This window comes from Barbus barbus (assembly GCF_936440315.1).
Source record: "Barbus barbus genome assembly, chromosome: 18".
In the NCBI taxonomy this organism is placed as follows: domain Eukaryota; kingdom Metazoa; phylum Chordata; class Actinopteri; order Cypriniformes; family Cyprinidae; genus Barbus; species Barbus barbus.
Genome location: NC_136746.1, coordinates 22,745,356 through 22,765,409, shown reverse-complemented (window position 1 = coordinate 22,765,409; position 20,054 = coordinate 22,745,356). Strand labels below are relative to the sequence as shown.

The window sequence follows — 20,054 nt, the reverse complement described above, 5'->3', positions numbered from 1 at the left end:
AAGTAGTTAAGTTGGCTACTTAGTCCAACAGAACAAATTTTACTAATAAAACGTAGCCTACTGAGAATATGTACGACTTGATTGTATAATATTTTTAATATTTATAAATATTTTAGCAAGGTCAGGTGATATAAATTAATTTTAGTGAGCTACTTAAAATTACAATGGAATTCTTCTTCTTCTTCAGAATTCTAATTTAGAAAAAAAAACGCAATTGGCATCAATATGTGCCAACATATGGCTTTTAATGCCTCGCGTGACTGAATCTATTTTGTAACCAGTGTTGGTCGATCTCGCCGCAGTGCGCTGTGAAAGTGTCCCGGTGGTGCCCGTTAGGGGGCAGTGGCGGGTGCGCACGTATCCCGGCGGCATTAGAAGAAGCAGGCGGAATTCCGCACGCTTTAGGAGGGTTTAGCTGTTCGGGAATAAAAAGTGAAACTTTTCCGACATCATGAACGGATCTGCACACAACACACCGAGCGTTGAAGAAATTACGCTGAAAAGAGGCCCGGCCGGTAAGTTTGACGTCCCCTGCTCTGTTGGAGCTGTTCAAACAGTTCATCCCGGCGGTCCGGTTCTGTTCTGCTGGGTCGGCCCGCTCCGCCAGAAATGCTCACATAACTTTCGCCGTGAACCCGAACTGATAATCCGGTCCTGAATGTGCTCTGCAAACGATCAGGTCGGGTTTATACGCAGGCGTTTGTGTTGTTATGAATGCGAAAGTTAAGTTGAGACCAGAGCCAGCAGAATACGCCATCAGCATTTTGGACCGACATATAAAAACGGACACATTTCTGATAGATTCAAGCACACTATATTTGGATGTTATTGAAGTTGTTCAGATGTGGTGTGTCTGGTTCTGGTCCATTAGTTCGGGTTTCTGAGAGCTGACGGTCGCAGCTGCTTGTTGACTTTGATTAATCTGTTATATAATGCGTTGGTGTGTGACCTCTGCGAGGTCATGCACTGGACTGCTCTGATAGCCCTGGACTTTGTCTTGTGATTAAATAGTATGACTGTAAAACAATAGCAGAGACGTCATCAACACACTAGGTCAAATTAAGCCAGACCCGCCTCTATAGACAATCAAATTGTCAGTTTTGGAAAGAAAATGTCCTGTTTTTAGTCTCCTACAAATTAAATGATATTTAGACACTTGTACTGATATAATATTTAACACACAATCTTACAATAAAACAATATCCGGTGCAAAACAGGCCACTAGTATGCAGTGACTCATGACTGCTAAATTTAGATCTTTTTTTTATTCCAGACTCTGTTGTCTTGCCAAACATATTTTTAAATTGCATTTTAAAGTAGGCATGCTTTTTTTTTCTTTATTTAGTTTTTAAATCCATATTATATATGTTATTGTGATGGATTCATATATTTTTTTTCTTTTTACCTCGTAATGTTTAATCAGAATGCAATGGTTATTCTGGTGAAAATGACAGATATCAGGTGGTGCATAATTTCATCTACTGCATAATTTCAGAAAATTTTTCATTACTAATTAAAGGAATAGTTCACACAAAAATAAAAAATTGTAGAAATAGATTTGTAGAAATTTAGCATTACATCTCTTGCTCACTAATGGATCCTCTGCAGTGAATGGGTGCCGTCAGAATGAAAGTCCAAACAGCTGATAAAAACATCACAATAATCTACACGACTCCAGTCCATCAATTAATGACTTTTGGAGTGAAAAGCAGTGTGTTTGTAATGAACAATTGCATCATTAAAGCGTTTTAACTTAAAACTGTCCCTGCTGGCCAGAATTTTCTCTTCAGATTCAGATGAGATGACTAACATTTCTTACATTATACATAAATTAGATATGAAATGTGTTGTACTGCAAGGATTGTATTTGACAGTGATATTTTCCATGTGTCTCGTTGTTTTCATGTGTGTTTAAAAAGTGGAATGAGACCCCTCTCTTAAGACGTTACGTCTGGCTGGGATCATGTCTGTTTCTTCCCCCTTCCCTATTTCTTCTTCAGAAATCACATTAAGGCTGTCTGAACGTATTTCAGGCTCAGTTTAATCATGTAAGTAGTTCAAACACGCGTTGTGTGTAATGTCCTCTCTGTCTCTGTCAGGTCTGGGGTTCAATATAGTGGGTGGAGTGGACCAGCAGTATATTATGAATGACAGTGGAATCTATGTGGCAAAAATCAAAGAAAATGGAGCGGCTGCACTAGATGGACGTCTGCAGGAGGGACACAAAATTCTTACGGTAAAACCACTGTAATTTACTGTACATAGTTAACAAATTGTACTCTGCTAATACTTAATGCTTGACAATCTCTATACTTAACTGTGAATCAATACTGCTACTTCACTGTGTAACAGCACAACTGTACAGGAGTGATTTATTGTAAATCAATGCTCACTGTAATCCTGTGGATGACCCTATTCACCTTAAATGCAGATCTTTCGAATAATAATGCTACAGTCTTAAACATTTTTTGTTGTTGTGTTGTTACCAGAACAAAAGTGGGTACATTTTTCTTTTCACATATATATATATATATATATATATATATATATATGTATGTATGTATGTATGTATGTATGGAACGGTTCAACTTTTTCATTGTTCGGTTTGTATCACGGTTTCGGTACGGTTTAGGGAAACACTATACTGTCAAATAACAATAAAGAAAATTAGAATAATCTATCTAACTACAAGCAACAGCACAAATAAAACAAAAAAAATATATAGATTTTTTTAGTTTTTTTTTAAGGTAGGTATATAGCATTAGTTTTTAGATACAGAAATTCAATAAAGTAGTCAAATGTAAAACAGCATTGCATATCTGACTGCGTAAATTAAAGAACAATCTTTATTAAAGTTAAAAAGCGATTCAATCAAGAGAAGTGAGTGATTTCTTTGTTGTTGCTGTTTGATTAATTTTAAGAAAGTGCTATCACTTTAAGAGAATGCACTGATACAGTACGTTCAGCCGGCTATGTCTGCTATAGGATACTTACCAAGATGGGCATTTCGACAATTTTTGTGTGAATTTGTCCATTCAAACACAATACTTCAGAGAGAGCTATTTGCGCGGGTTTGCGCACTTCTGACGAGCGCGCGCAGTGAAAAGATTTGTGCGCGCGTCCTCTGGATCTTAAATGTTTAAACTGGTAAAGCATACATTAGTTTAGTTTAAACGCATATATAGTTTAAACACGTTTAGTTTAAATACGTGTGCTGTTCAGGTCTCATCTGTGCGCGCGCACTATCGGCACCCGGGTGATGACGGAATAAATGACTGCTCATATTCCAGCATACGGCACTCGCATTGAACAAGAGTGAATGTCCACGTTTTGTTTTTTTTCGTCAATGTTGTTGTAATGTACTGGGAGGCCAGAATGCGCATTAACAGAATCAAACATTAGCCGAACCCTGTTTGTTTTACGTGTTATTTAAATCAAAGCATATTACACAGATTTAAGTTGAACCGCGGTCCTAGCGCGTGCCGAACCGTGTCTGTACATTTGATTGATTTTTTTTTTTTTTTTGTGTGTGTGTAGATAAATGGCCGGAAGTTGGACAATCTGTGTCACAGTGCAGCAGTGGAGCTGTTTCTGTCTGCAGGGGAAGATGTGCATCTTCGCGTACAGCAGCGAGTGAGTTCTGCAGGCTATGGCGATCGTGATGTTGATAACATCTCTGAGAATTGCCAGTGAATTAATCTGCTTCTCTGACGTGTGTTTATGTCTACAGCCTATCTTGCAGAACGGCCCCACCAGCTCTCGTGCCGATGGAGAATCTTCATCTGCTTTTGGCACATGGACAATGTATACTGTAGCTGCCCTGGCAGTAATAACAGCAGCAGGTTTCATTGCTTACAAACGCCTTCATCTGCACCCCCGTGGGTCCCGGGGCCCGTTTTAACCCATCACATGATTACATGACATTTTACAGACTAAATTTTTTTTTTTTTTTTTTTTTGAACTGTTTCTGCTGAGGGCCCAAACATTAACAGGGAGCGAAAATGGAAACCAGTTAATGTTAGCAGAACTTGCAGATTTTCTTTAATTGTTTATACCATGTTATGAACACACACTTGTTACTAGCTGTAACAGGTTTTCACAATTCATTTGGTGATAATCATTGGCGCTTAACCAGAATACGCAGCATGCCTGATGACATTACATGGTGGAATAAGGGAACAGGGATGATGAGCACAGTGTTTGGATCAAGAGCTGCAGCAATCTCCATAATCTGAATTAGACAGAGGGGCCACAGGCAGGAGACAGAGGCCGAAGTGGAACTGTGTTTCTGGGTAGAAGACAGGCCCACAGAGGAGTGCTTTTTCTCATCTTGTACCTCCAGAGCGCTGGAATGAGCCTGAAGTGTGCCATTCAAAAAAATTTTTTAGGTCTTCTCAGGTACCTGCTTGTGCAAGAGTGTGTTTGAAAGTGTGCATGATGTGTATGGAGTTAACTTTTTTCATTTTTAATACATTAATTTCTCACTCATCCAAGTTCAGACATGCAGGATGCATTTCTGTGGCTGCAGTAGTGATGGGGGAAGTGAAGACGTTTGAATTTATTTGGCATCAGGGCTTGGCCTTGTATTTGCTCTTCCTCCCTCAGGGGGAAAAAAACTAGAGGTGGCATTTGTTAGATTTCACAATCAGAACGAAAATGTTATATTGTTGATATTGTATATGGCTTGTGTTTCTGGAATCGTCTCGTCTCATGCACTAATGGTTTTCTGCAACTCGTGCCTTGCCACATTGAGCTGCTGGTCTCAGTGCTGCTCCCTGTCTGCAGTTTTTGGGGCGGCAGCTTGTGCTGTTTCCGTAATTTCTGTTCTGTAACTGACAAATGTGTGTTTGTTCTATCACGGCGGTTCTTCTCCAGGTCTGTGTGGATGAAACCACGTGTAAAGTCTTCATGAAATGCTCATTCACGTTTCACAGTTAGAATAATGTTGGCATTCACATGCATCATGCATACACATTTATGTCTGTGTGCTTCTCAGTGTTTGAAATGTGTATATAATAAAAACAATTCAATTTGATCAAAAGGATGTGGTGACACTTCATCTATGAGTGCCTTTTTTACATGAAGTTGTTTAAATGCAAATGAATTAATAATAGTGTTTATAAACTAACCTAAATTGATACATGCTATAGAAATTAAGGTTAGTGATGATAAAAACAATTTATCTATGATAAATGTCTCTATATTTGATGTCACGTGGCTGGATACTTTCCGGACAGCCCTCATGTATGTGTGTACACATATATATTATACTGTGTGTATATGTATGTATGTATGTGTATATATGTATATACATACATACAGTCCCCTCCATAAGTATTGGAACAATAAAGACAAAATTGCTCTGTTGGCTGCGGAGAATCAAGACATTTGCAAATATGATTAAAAGATGAATATGACTGTATGGCACTGTATGTATATATTGTATATTAGTAAATAAAAAGATAAAGATAACAATAAACGTGGGCCACTTAGACCTATTAAACTGCTCGTTAATGCAAATATTTAAAAATATTTAATCAGCCAATCACACGGCAGCAGCTCAGTGCTTTTAGGAATGTAGACATGGTCAAAACAATCAGACTGAGTATCAGAATGGGGAAGAAATGTGATTTAATTTACTTTTAATGTGGCATGGTTGTTGGAATGCCTCCAGACTGCAGATTTAAAATATGTTGTACTGTGAAAAACCTAGAAGCATTCTTTGGCTCATCGATTTCTTTTGTTAGGGATGGATGAAATGCAGAGAATTCTCTGTATCTCTGTCCCATTCAGATGATTGACTCAGGATAACATGCTGTCTGGGTGAGTGGATAGACTGCTGCTGTCTCTCTGTCTAAATGGATAGACTGCTGTCTCTCTGTCTGCTGTCTGAGAGCGGAAGCAGATGCCTTTGACAAATGAGTACTGGTATGTGCATGTTTGTGTGTGTCTATGTCAGTGTGTGTATTAGTCATCCTCATCAGAAATCAATACACTCAAAGGCAGCATTGGCTGAATGCACTTAAAGTAGGAAAGAGAAACAAAAGAGAATGATAATGCAGTACTTCCTCCGGAGTCTAATATTACATTACAGCACATGGCTGAAGGCAGAAAGGGTGGTGGCATCAGCATGATTAATGATACGGCTATTTACAATAAACATTTAGGTTATTTACAACATTTAAAACAAAGGTTGGGGATTCAGTATTGGATATTTACAACCATTTTGAGATAAGGAAATATATTAAATACACTGTGAGTCATGGATAATCAGCACCTGCTAAATGACAGTTAAAGACTCTGCTCGTTAATGATGTTTTACTATTTAAATGCTACAGCTACCTGGCTAAAATAGGTCTCCTGTATGTGCTTACTGTACTCTAGACTATAGAACATTTCTGCTGACAATTTATGAGAAATGGGACGTCGATTCAAAAGCATAGGAAATATACCGTAAACCCAACAGTGCAATTTTGCTCAGATACCATCAATCAAATACTAAATGCAGGCAGACAGCCTCGCCGTGTTATGGGTTACACGCATATTATGCATTAAAGCTAACTCCCATTCTCTCTCTGTCACAAATAAACCATGGGAGTAATGAGCATGATCTCAAATGAGCTCCTACACTGTCAAAACAAATTGGTTAAATTCATGGTAAGTGTGGCCAATCAATCATCATAGGTGAGACTAAAATGCAAACATTAATAACTAAAAATATTACATAAATCCCTCCATTGTGCATAACTGATAATAAAAATAAGAATCTAACCTTTTAAATGAACGTCTTTAACCCAAAATATAAGGATATTTTTTACTTTTATACACTGTTTATATATATATGTGTGTGTGTGTGTGTGTGTGTACACGATATTTGTTTTGTATACAAGATTATTGCAGTACGTTTTACAAACAAATAGCCTGCTATTTCAGTCTTTCTTTTTTCAATTTCATGCTTAATTTAACATTACTTTGTTTCTTTTTGATTTTTTGTTTAATTTACTATCATTTGCTGAATAAAAATTGTTTGAATTTTTCCAATGTTATATAGGCTATATGTATAATTTTATTAATGTTAATGTTTTTTAATGCGCTACCTTATATGGTAGCCTAAGTTTAACGGGTTTTCCTGTAGCATTTTACTTTCTTTTTCAATTAAAACCATAAACATTTTTACAGTCGCTACAGTTTATGTTTGTCAGTCATGGCAAGCATATTCTTCGGATGCATAGTAAACAGTGGAAGAAGATGTGCAGGCTATCTTCTACTAGCCTAATAATTATTATGTGCATAAGCAGTAAACACAAAGTTCAGCTGTCGGCGTAGAGAGCAGAATAATGTTATTTGTAGATCGGAATAAAGCATCGCCCCCGCCCCGATATAACGCTCGGCGCGGATGGAGGAGGATGCTGGACGCGCTGCGTACCGATCATGATTATGATGATGATGTAATAATAATCGCACGCTCCGCTGGTTCTAGTGCACACTAGAATCTTCACGCTCGCGACCCGGCCAGAGTGATGTCGTCATCGATACCGTGAACCGTGCTTAGGAATTTTCCCCCCGCGTCCGTGCTGCTCAGCGCGGCCTCCATGAGGACAAACCCCGGGACTGCGGCGCTGATGGCTGTTGCGGTCGGGACTGCAGCAAGCTCCCTACAGCATCACAGCTGCGACCCCTGCGCTCAGACAAGCGGCAAAGCCCGTGCAACCGAGACACGCGCGAGAGCTCTATATGGAATATCTGTCGTCTTAACGGGAGTTCAAACTTAGGATGTGACTGACAGCCAGTCGTTGTGCATCACCGATCATCTGCGCCCTTTTAGGACTTTTTTGGTTTGTGTCTACCCTTGAAAATCGGTGAAATCCGTCTTACTCGGTGCCTGTGCTTTTTCCCCCTTGCGCTTACCGGAGGCTGTCCGCGCGCTGCGCACCCGGAGGCCACAAGTGCCCGTTATCTCCCGCTAGATTTACCATTGATGGAAACTGATGCCCTGTTGCCTTTCCTCGCCCGTTTCTACCTCTGCAGCCGCTGTTTCTCCTTTAGTAACGCGACTGGGCTCCCGAGCCCAGCTAAACATCTCACATAATGACTCTTTGATGGATAAAATGACAAGAGCGGATCATTTGTATAGTGTTTTGGTCTTTTGGATGTTGGTGTAGCGACTTTCCTGTGTGTTTTAATCTTCTCTTGATCCGACACCCGGGTGCGCGAGGAGGGCAGCTGTCTCGAGAGCAATAAACGCCACTTATTTTAAGGCACCGCGCGCGCTTCTCTCTCAGGATGGCAAATGAACCCGTTATTCTTAATGTTTATGACATGGTAAGCTCATTAATCATTTCATCTTTCATTCTTTACACTGGTGACCGTCAACCTCTCTCCTTCTGGCTCTAATTATTTGTAAGTTTGCATGCAACATCAAATGATAAAATGAACTATCAATGCATTGATGAATACTTTAATATCTGGGTGGTCACCATGTAGTGATAAAGAGTCTGATATAGATATAGAGGTTTCATTTTGAAAGCACGACTACAAACCCACTTTGCCTATGCATATACTATACATAAATAGAGGTCAGTGATTTTGGTAGGGATAATCCTATTTTGATTTTTTAGCTTTGTAATACATACTGCTTTTCACAAATGTACTAAAATCATGTCTGTAAATGACTAAATTACTTTATGCAATGCTATGTCATAAAACATCACGAAAATAACTTGAGTACATATAAGCAGACACTGTGGTGTTTATCAATTTATTTTACAATTAGATTAAATCAGAGGGGTGGGGATAGTCGAGTATTTTTTCTGTGTACATTAAATCATGTTCTGTCTGTTTTATTATTCATGAAGGGCAGCTGATGCACTTTTTGGGCTCACACAGACACATTTTCTCTGAATATTTACCCTCCCCCTCCACTTCAAGGCTTATATTGTATAGTGTGGGTCAGAGTTGTGTAGCATTCATTGATTTTAATGCCTTATAGCTAACAGAATGCTATTTTATATATATATATATATTAGGGCTGTCAATGTTAACGTTAATATTTTTTTAACGCAAATTAATAGTTTGAAAAGGTTTGACCCCAGCTTCTTGCCGTCATCGCAGCGCAGAAGCCTGCATCCCAATGTGCACACTAGCCATCCCAAATTCTGTGTGATAGTAATTTTCAATACTATTTAGGGCAGATTTAGGATTGATATGCACATTGGGACGCAGGGATTGTGTGATTATGAGGCGCCAGGCTCGACAAAAGTGAAGCGAACACGGGTTGCAGTTTTTTGGGCTACTTTTCTAATGTACCACGGCCGTCCAAAGTGTATACACATGTGATCGCAAAAGGAAGTTATTACAAACACACGATGGTGGTTTAAAGTGAGTTCTGAGTAAAAGTGCACTATTAATCTCATAAACTGTCTTATGTAGCATGATGCTAATGTTAGCCTCTAATGCACCTGCAGAACAGGTCCAATTCTTCTTCATAATGCATTTTATCATAATACTTCATGTAAGGTCGCAAGAAAATGTTTTGTTGTATTTATTTAGAAATACTTTTGATAATAGTTGGGTAAATGTATACTGGGATTGAAGCGATGTGACTTGGTAAATGTTTTATTGCCAGTATAAAGGCTGATAATGGCTGAATTAAAACAAAAGAATAATAAGGATTATGTCTCATTCCTGGCGGAGATGTGAAAGGTTCTGCTTCCTTAAACTAGTTTGTCATGCTTTTCTTTATTTCAACACATTTACAGGTAAATCCTAGTATTTAAAATTTGCGATTAATCGTGATTAATCACAGTGTAGGACTGTGATTAACGCGATGAAATTTTTTAATCGATAGACTATGTAAACAAAAACTTATTTTGGATAAGCACTAGTGTATATATATATATATAAAATTTACTATAGTTAAAATATGATTATATGAAGATCTCTTTCTCCCTTTTGCTCTTTTAGTACTGGATAAATGAATACACCTCCACTCTGGGTATTGGAGTCTTCCACTCAGGAATAGAGATTTACGGCAGAGGTACAGTGACCAATTAACCTTTTGCTGTTATTTAATTATCTTATGTTTTTTTTCATCAAACTCTAGACCTCTACTGGAACCTTGGTCCGATTCATAAAGAATGAAAAAAAAAAAGTCTGTGTCAGCTACAATTAGTAGGCATGGTAGTTGGTAGACATTTTGCCTATATATTTAAAGTTCCAAATAATAATAATAAAAACACTATGATAAAATGAGAGTAAAAATATTTAAGTAGTGAATTAGCAGCTGAATATGAATGATAATTATAGCCAAATTTAAAGGGATAGTTCACCTTCAGTTGCTGGTCCCCATTTACTTCTATAGTACCGTAAGTCAATAGGGACCAACTGAAGGTAAACTATCCCTTTAAGTAAGCTGATACATGATATGGCATCACTATTCTTGCTTGGTGCTGTACATGTTTTTATTCATTCAATTCTCTCTATATTTCTATATCATCTTTCTGCAATCTGAGCCTTGTCACTAGCAATTAAGTGCATTATGTACCCTGTGTAAGCTTTGCAAATGGCTCGACTTCACCTACAAGTGGCAGTGGAGTGTTGTCTGTGTCTGTAGTGATGAAACACAACAGAGGAGGAAACATGCTGTAGCCAATTGGTGGGGCCTCTGATGTGAGTCATAAAGTGAAAGAATGCTGCTTTTAAACTATTTCTTTCTTTTTTTAGCCTTTCACACACACTGCTCAGCAGCTCTGAAGACTGAGCCATAATTCATTGGGATTTTTACAGAGCTTTAGATTCTCACTAATAGAGTGCTGCAGGGATGACATTTTGTAGGCCAAAGCCCGGAAACGAGTTAGCATCCTGAAGTTCTTTTACATTTTTGGTTAAATCACTCTTGCAAACTGTTCTAACACAAACCTTAAGAGATTTTTTTTTTAAATAAATATTGAAAGAGTGGTCATGTGACTGTGGTGTATAGTTCATTTATAGCCATTTATTCATTCTTTAGCTTTTTACTTCAGGCCATAGTATTTAGGCTTCAAAATTCATAAAAGTTGTTTTCATTTGTGAAGATTATCATTATGAACAAAATGTATAAGAATCATAAACTTTTGTTGGTCACAGAGCTTATTTTCTGCAATAATCATTTTCTGCAAAAGCCATTGGAAAAATCCTATTGTGTTTTTGTTGAGGGAACCAGAGTGATGCCAACTTCTGGATTGATCTGCAAAACAATTGTCGTTACTGCAGTGCTCTATACACATTTAAACATGAAAAGAAATTGCTCTGTGAGCCCGTCTCTGTAAATCAGGGATTAAACCGTTTAATAGCTAATAACTATTGCAAGTAATACTGCAAATATTCTAAAGTCAGTATGAAACAGATTTGAATGACCACAAATGACCAATTTCCAGACATTATATTTATGAAATTCCTAAGTGACAGTCAACAGATTTTCAAACCCCATTTTAATGTTTGTTGTTTTGTTCCCTGTAGAGTTTGCATATGGCGGCCATCCGTATCCCTTCAGTGGCATTTTTGAGATCAACCCTGGAAATGCCTCAGAACTGGGGGAGACTTTCAAATTCAAGTGAGTTTTTCACATATACACACACATTTAAGCCACAAAAATAAATAAATAAATAAAACTCACAAGTTGTGTTTCTTCTCCAGAGAGGCTATAGCTCTGGGTACGACAGACTTTGCAGAGGAGGACATTGATAAAATAATGGAGGAGCTGGGAAAGGAGTTCAAGGGGAACGCCTACCACCTGATGCACAAAAACTGCAACCATTTTTCTTCTTCGCTGTCTGAGGTCAGTATACGCCCCATATGCCTTTTTTGATAGGAGTAGGCTGTATAATACATCTTCACTGACTGGTGACATTCTACATTCTCAAATCACTTCATTCTCTCCATTTCTCTCTCTAGTTGCTGTGTGGTAGAGAGATCCCACGCTGGGTCAATCGATTGGCATATTTCAGCTCCTGTATTCCATTTCTGCAGAGTTGTCTGCCTAGAGAGTGGCTCACACCCGCCGCGCTCCAGAGCCATATCAGCATGGGCCTTCGGATGGAGAACACACACGATTCCAGTGACGACGAGCCCTCATCTGCCACGGGGGCGGCCGCTGGAACATCACACAGCTGCAGGCACACCCGCGTGTGATCTTATATATATATATTCACATGCAGTATTACACTAATTTGAACACACATACACTCCAACCTCTGATCCTGCTGCTACAGCGCCTCCTGCTGGACTGGATGAACACCAGACCTCATGGCCTCTTTGAATGAGGAAATCAAAGTCATGTTTTTCAGTAGAGCCTACAGGGATTTAAAAACCTTGCAATGGTACTCTTAAAGTTTTAGAATTGTTTGATTTTTACTAAGATTTTAGGGAAATGACAACAGTGTTTGCCATTTAGTGTTCTCTCTCTTATAAGTGCATAGGACAATATGAATGATGGGCGATCATAATGGACTGCCCCCTGCTGGTGTGTGACAACAGTACACTACAGGCCCCTTCCTCATAAATCCTGAACTTTTTTCTTTTAATCCCATCTGGATGTGTTCCAGATTCAGCCGAGTTTGCTGTGTATTCAATTATTTTCTATTTTGTGATGGAATAAGCGTGTCATGATGAAGAAGAACTTACATTCCTAACCTTCTTTTTTTCCTCGGTGACTTTAGTAATATTAATCTGCTTTAATTTAATTATATGATGTCAAACTAATGTCATCTTTGGTTTACATTCATTTAATTTTAGCTCTCTATATTTTAGTGCAAGGTTCGCAATGAATTTACACTAAAAAGGGCCGATGACACGTCGTGTCACACACATTGACAGCAGTTGGAAATTGCAGCCTTATAACTAAACCATTGATATGCTGGACTCAACTGAAACAAAAGACCCCTGTTGTTCAGTCATCGAGGACACAAAGGGGGCATTTGTGAGGGTGATGTTGAGGGGGTGGGGTCTGCACATCAGGTCTGGTATCAGTACTGTACAACAGTGATGTGATTGAATGTCTTAGTGATTAAGAGAAAGGGAGTGTTGCAAAGGTGTTAATGGTCATTTCTCTTGACTTTAGTAATTGTGGTTTCTGGCTTTTAAAAGTGCAGACTGGAGAGAGTGATGTTGTTGTTAAAATGAGTCATCCACACCTCACTACGTTAATTTCGCACAAATGTTTGCCCTGGTTTCAGTCTGGAGTAGTCAATGGTAGTTGCCAAAAGTCAGTGGCAGATTTCACAGAAAATAGGGTATGATGGTCACAGACTCAAACTTTTTGCTTCAGACTATGATTCCATCCACTCGGAGGATCAAACATGTTTGAGTTGCGTTCAGCATGACTTGTAAGTGTGACATGCTCAATTGTTTAGTGTAGGATGCCCAGTTTTTCTCTGTAACCATTTAGAAAGCCGGCAAGTGTAAAATGTCTGATGTTTTAAGATCTGTTCAGATTTTAAAAGTTGTGAAATGTATTCCAGCCTCAACAGTAATTTAAGGCCACAACTAAAGGTTGTAAGGTCTTTCCAGTCTTCATGCAATAGACCTTAGTAAAGGTAGACACCATATCTAATTTTTCACAAATGAAAATAAAACTGAGAGAGATATACAGATTATTTAATAAGGTGATTTTTTTATGGTCCAATGTTCAGTTACTTTACCCACAGCATAGTTAAAAATATTTCAATGAGTTCATTTGTAAAAATAAATAAATAAATAAATTACATAAATTACATATGGTGTATACCCTGACTATGATCCATATCAGAGTAAATGATACATCTCTCAGTATTATTTTGACCTTCTGTACCATTTTGGCTGTCAGAATCTTCTCTTGAAGCCCATTTTCTCTCAGGATGGCGTGATATTGTAGATGGCAACACGGGTGTTTCATGAGTCAAATCTATAGGAAATATGTTTTGGTGACATTTATAAAACTGAATTTTATATTTGGAATATGGTTCTATTTACTGTTATTTTGTCAAAGATATTATCAACCTGTAGAGCCTAGTTCTTATGATGCTTTTTGGTTTTATTTAGTCTGAGGCCACAACTGAGATCTTTTACTGGTTCAGCAAAGACCCGTTTTGTAGGCGTTACCCACTGATGCCATTTCTAGCCTTGATTAGTATGTCTTGTTTTGATGTGATGGACAATTTCAGACATTTACAGATGAATAGAGAATAAAGAAATTAAAACTTTTTTATTTTCCCAGAATTTCATTGCTGTCACGGGGTGGAGAGGGACAATTAAATTAAAATTAATTTAATTAATTCACACCTAATACCAAGAGTCAGTGTTCTCATGTGACTGCTGATTTGGTCAGCAGTAAAGCTAACTAGATCATGTGATGTGATCAATCCAGTACCAACTCAACTGTGTACACCGAACTCACATGATAAAAGTATAAAGTCTAGCAATTAAGTGTATTCCAGCACGTCATTTGGTTAAATAATGTATCTTGTACAAGTATATAAGAAATCGTGAAATAACCATTTTCAATACAATTACGTACGCATGCACGAGCCTCGCCCCCATTACCCCCCCCCCCCCCCCTTTGCGCGTGAACACGCATATAAATACGTCTGCGCGCGGCCGCAGTCCTCAGTCTCCAGGCCAACGCCATTTTGTCCAGTAATCAGGTGAGAAGACGAAGCTAAATTCGTTAAAATACACATTGTTTTGGATGTATTGCTAGTTTAGTGCTTTGGTAATGCGAAACGAATTCATTTTATGGATATTTTGTCAGTTTTTATGGTTTGACGTCGAGTAAATTTATCTGCGCGAGCTGCTTAATGTTAGGCCTCAGCTGCACGCCTGATCCGTGTTCATTAATCGTGATGTATTTTCTCAAAACCGACTTAAATTTAGTTTTTACCGACTTGAAGGTATTCGTGATTTATAGCAACCCTGGGTTTTTTACATTGAATGGGGTGTGTACAAGTTGTTAATTTTAGCATCAATTCAGTAGTCAACAGCAGCAAGCTAAGCTAACGTTAGATGTTTTTGATTGAAGCGTTTTTTGAAATGAGCTTTTCACATTAGCTGAAGGACCCCCGTGTTGCAGAAAACTTTATTCTAATTCTACGAATGCTCTGCGTGTTTATTATTTAAGTTACTTGGACTGACTGGATAAACGATTATCCAGTGTTATACCGCGTGTGATCAGCAGGCGCACAGATGCGGTTTTTCCTACAGATCAAAGTAACGTTACGTGTTTGCCAGGTTGTTGATTAACAGCATGTTTATACTCTTGCCCCAGATTTCCCTGGATCTTTTATCATAATGAGTGAATGTCGTGTGTTCATCGGCCGTCTGAGCCCTCATGCTCGTGAAAGAGACGTGGAGAAGTTCTTTAAAGGTTACGGTCGCATTCGGGAGATTAACCTGAAAAACGGGTTCGGCTTTGTGGTGAGCATCGACGCTTTTCTGAGGGTCTTTTGTGTGAGGTGATGTTGAAATCTTTCTTACTGCCCCCTGCTGTCTGATTTTCACAGGAGTTTGACGACCACAGGGACGCAGATGACGCAGTGTACGAGCTGAATGGAAAAGAGCTGTGTAGTGAGAGGTGAGACCAAATCCAGAGCGGTTTACGCCATCTGCCTAATGTTGATGATTAGGCTTGTTTCATACTCTTGAAATTAAGTTCTATATTCTTTTAATATCTCTGTCCTGTTGCTGTCTTTCTGTTGCACTGTGGAGCTCCTGTCACTATAACACATTCCTCATATGTGTAAACCTACTTGGCCAATAAAGCTGATTCTGAAAAAGCACCTATTTTGTAAATGCTTCTTATAGATCTTGTAGAGAGTACTACCATCAGTTAAATAGAGATTTTTTTTTTAGTAGGTTCTTATAATTAGCTTTTTCAATGAGGAAAACAAGGTCTTGGGTAAATATAAATTGATAGTGGATGTTTTACTCTGAGGGGTGCACAAGTATTGCAGGGGGGGTGCGGGCCATATGCAGAAAAAGAAAAGAAATAAAACGGTAAACCGCCAAAGGACGTAACTTAGAATAGGAGATGGATCAGTTTGTGAATGGGAAGCGAAAACCATAGACGAACTCGCACAGACCCAGGCAGGTGCTGTTCTTTCAAAAGCTACTGCATTCTGCTATTCTGCATGTGCATGAATAAAAAGACTTAAACCCTGTTCCCACAAGCTCTTATTCATTTACCTCCACTTTTGAGTGCAACACCCACATCTCAAAATATAATTAACAACTGATGCATAGAAAGTCCCTGGCCTACCTTTTCTTTTTTTTTTTTATTAAATCTTTTGTACTCGTGTGTACATCACAATACGGAACAAAAGATGTTGCTACTTCAATGTCATCATGATATTAATGGTTGTTCTTTTAACCCCAGGGTGACCATTGAACATGCCCGCTCTCGCCGAGGACGAGGCGGTGGCCCAGGAATGGGAGGACGTTTCTCTCCACGTTTTGGAGGGTATCGCAAATCCCGCAGTGTGGGTTCCAGGTTAGCAAGCATTGTGAGAGCAATCAAACGTTGTTTGTTGTGATGTAATTCAAACGAGTTAATCTCTGCCCTTCTGTCAGGTATGGACCACCCGTGCGCACGGAGCACCGAATTATTGTGGAGAATCTCTCCTCTCGCATCAGCTGGCAGGTGAGTGTCCTGAGCTGTAGCAGCCTTCTGTTGTAGCGATTCATCATCCCTGCTCTTCTTTTGCATTTGACATCAGTACAACCACATAAACAACTAGTTATCTTTATTACTGTTTAATTGGAAGTAATTTTTTTTTTTTTTTTCTCTTCTCACCTCAACCAAAATTTACTTGAGTAAAAATGATGATTGTAATGTTGAAAGGTTCTCTAACCCAGACCCATGTTTTTCAAACCTTTTCTTTAACAGCTGTGCTCTGGTATTCTTTAATTGGAGTTGCATGCACAGCCTCCGAGGTGCATAGCGCCCTCCACTGGTTGTGTTCTGAATAGTGTCCCTGTGGTGCCTCACCCGGTCTAAGTCTTGGCTGGGTTCGTAGCGCCATACAGAACCGTAGCACAGGATAGACTTAGAGGAGCTGGGTAGCTGCTCTCTGGAGGATCTGTGATGTCAGATCTGCTCCATCTCCCCCGATCTGCTGTTTGGGTCTTAATCTGTTGGTGCTGAAGCGGGGAGGGGTGCAGGGTTTTGGCCCCTCCCCCATCCGCGCTCTCTCTCTGGTGGGGTCCGTTCTTACGGAGGCCGGATGGGTCGAATCCGAGGTCGTTTTAACGCTTCATTGCTTCCGTTTGCTATTTGGACAAGTGGCTCTTTGCTAATGCCTTCTGTGGTTTGGAACGGTAAGTAGCTCATCACACTGGATAGTTACACGGTTAAGAGGGTTCTGTCACTTTAAATCTGGAGTTAGTTGTACAGGGAGAAAGATTGCCGGTAGGAAGTTGAGATCTTCACAAAACCTAATTAACAAAATGAGAACCTGTTCCCAGGAACTAGTTGTAGTCAGGCGTGTCTCCATCTGAGGGCTTTGCTTCCTGCTGTTTTACACAATCTAAATGAGATTTGTGTTGCCGAAAACGCTCTGGTAGTATTATAACTGGGACAAATATCCGGTAAGATGACATCTGTTGAGGGAGCTTTCTACAGGTGCACCAGTGCACACTTTAGAGCAGATGCTGCAGAATGCAGTGTGTGTGTTTTAATGTGTGGGTGCCAAAGTGCAGTGTGTGTGACTCAGTGCTTTAGGGTTTCTTTGAAAATGTCATTAAGTGCTTTCTGTGCTCTCTGCAGGATCTGAAGGACTTGATGAGGAAGGTGGGGGAAGTGACCTTTGTGGATGCACACAGGACCAAGAAGAATGAGGGGTAAGATCGCACAAGACATGCGCATCAAGAGAGTGTTCTGAATGTTACGTGATTGTAATGCAGTTGTCCTGATTTGTGTTACAGGGTGGTGGAGTTTTCTTCACACAGTGATATGAAGAATGCCATTGACAAGCTGGATGGAACAGATCTGAATGGACGCAAACTCAAGCTGTATGAGGATCGCAAGAGGGAGTATGTACCAGATAATCTCACGTTGACTTTAAATTGCAATTTTTTTTATTTTTTTTTGGTAAAATTAATGGGGTAAATAGGCTGGAAATTGTTTTGCAAATTAGTGTTGCTAATACAATTGTGTGCTCCCTCAACAGTTAAACTTAAAGAACAAATTGACATTGCGGTCCCATTTAGTTCAGTGTAACATTTACCTTTATGAATCCTGCAGAAAACCTGACACAATCTTAACCAGATTTCTTCTCTTTGCAGTCGTAGTAGGAGTCGTTCCCGCAGCAGGAGCAGCTCTCGTTCCCGCTCGCCCAGTCGGAGTCGCACCCCTGAGCGTGGAAGCAAGCGTTCTCGCAGTCGCTCAGCCAGTCGCACCCCAGAGAAAAAGAGCAACCGGTCTCCTTCCCGCTCTCTGTCTCCGCCGAGGAAACATAGCCGCTCTCGATCTGCCTCTGCAGAGAGTCAACACTGAAGTTAATTGTGTGTATGAGCGTGACTGAGCTTTTTTTATTTCTTATTAATGTGGCATATGTCATTGTGCTACTTTAATGTAAATAGAGTTGAATGGATGAGTGTATGAAGATGTTATGATTGATTTCTTATGCTGAGGAACTGGGCGGGTTTAAGTGATAATGGAGTGGGTTAAGACTAGATATTTTTCACTGACTTTTAATTTCTATTTTTATTTGATCTATCAATCCTGGAGTACTTCTGTAGAGAACTTAAATGTATGTGGGTTTTATTTCTCAAACTCGCGTGTTTTTGAGTTTATGGTGGTTCAGCAGAAGGTTATGCCTGTATATACACTCTGGAATAAAGTATATTGGTATTTGGCAGAGAAAGACGTTTGAAGTGTTTCTTCTAGTGCCCTCAAATGTGCGCTAAGTTTGATAAGTGTGCCTTGCATTGGTTAGAAAAACTGAAGCTTAATAACTTCTAACTTTATTTCTGATTTGCTGTAAAGTAGCTTGTCATGCATTCATTAGTCATTGAAAATTTTGAAATTCAGTCCCTGCTAATTTTAAGCTCAGTCCACTAGGTGATGCTGCTTCATAGTTTGCAAAAGACCACAGTTTGAGTTTTACATGATCGTCACATTTTATAAATTGAATCTTGGCTTGGTGACTAGGGGAGATCAAAAGTGAATTTTGATCTCAAATTGATTTCTGAAAAAAATTACAGATCACCCGTTTAAGAGTTTCTGTATCAAACAACTGCTTATTTTAGCTTAATTGACGACTAAAAACTACTGAGCGGCTGGATGTCTGAGAATCGATACAGTTCCCATCTAGGGCCTCAACATGTACACAGCACAGAAACCTGCAGTTATTGAGTCAGTCAATACGTTATGAGAAGCACACTTGGAACCTGTATTTTATAAATTGATTGTTTCTATGAGGATCCTGGCAACCACATGAGAAGTATGAATGGGAGGCGATATTGTAACATCTGCAGTGTCCGAGGACAAAGCAACCTCTCTCTACCGGTCCTTTATTCTGTTTGGTCTTAAAACTAGTGTCTTCTGTGCACTGCGACGCTCTCGTCCTCGAGGACAAACAGATCAAATCAAACTGAGAGAAGTGCTTTGAGATCAGATGGCTAAGAGCAATTTGTGCTTTACTGATGAGAATAAGCTTGTTTGAGAAACACAGTACACTTTTTGCTCTTTCAAAATAACACGTTGTCATTGACAATAGCTGCAGCGTTTTATAGACGGCAAAAAAAGTTCGAAAAGCATACTTTTATAAATAAATAAAAAAATACTAATAATTTTACGTAATGGTTTAGCTTAGAATTAATTTTCAAAGTTAAAAAAAAGCTAAGGACAACGCGACCATGATGCTCCACACTTTTAATTACACATTTGTCTAATTACATTCAATTTAATTTAAGACAAATTTGTATCTACATGATACAAATGTTGTATTATTTGAACAATTGCAAGGTTTTATTACATTTTGTTGCTGAAATCTACTCTTCTATTGGGATCAGGATCATCTTTAATTTTTTTGTATCAAAGAGTA

General features: G+C 39.1%; 2 protein-coding genes across 2 annotated transcripts; both read left to right on the top strand.

The window, feature by feature from the left end:
* Positions 1-355: 355 nt before the first annotated feature.
* Positions 356-12,168, top strand: LOC306884442 (deubiquitinase DESI2-like; the record flags this gene model as incomplete). Its single annotated transcript, XM_079440288.1, has 7 exons — positions 356-515; positions 2,100-2,236; positions 3,538-3,633; positions 9,964-10,036; positions 11,497-11,590; positions 11,674-11,815; positions 11,932-12,168. The coding sequence occupies exons 1-7, from the start codon at positions 452-454 to the stop codon at positions 12,166-12,168; spliced, it is 843 nt and encodes a 280-aa protein (XP_079296414.1). The 5' UTR covers positions 356-451.
* Positions 12,169-14,408: 2,240 nt separating this feature from the next.
* LOC306884436 (serine/arginine-rich splicing factor 5-like) lies at positions 14,409-18,869 on the top strand. The gene is made up of 8 exons (XM_079440279.1): positions 14,409-14,657; positions 15,278-15,426; positions 15,513-15,583; positions 16,385-16,498; positions 16,579-16,648; positions 17,774-17,847; positions 17,932-18,039; positions 18,292-18,869. Exons 2-8 carry the CDS (start codon positions 15,301-15,303, stop codon positions 18,500-18,502), a joined length of 774 nt encoding a protein of 257 aa, XP_079296405.1. The 5' UTR covers positions 14,409-14,657; positions 15,278-15,300; the 3' UTR covers positions 18,503-18,869.
* The last annotated feature ends 1,185 nt before the right edge of the window (positions 18,870-20,054 follow it).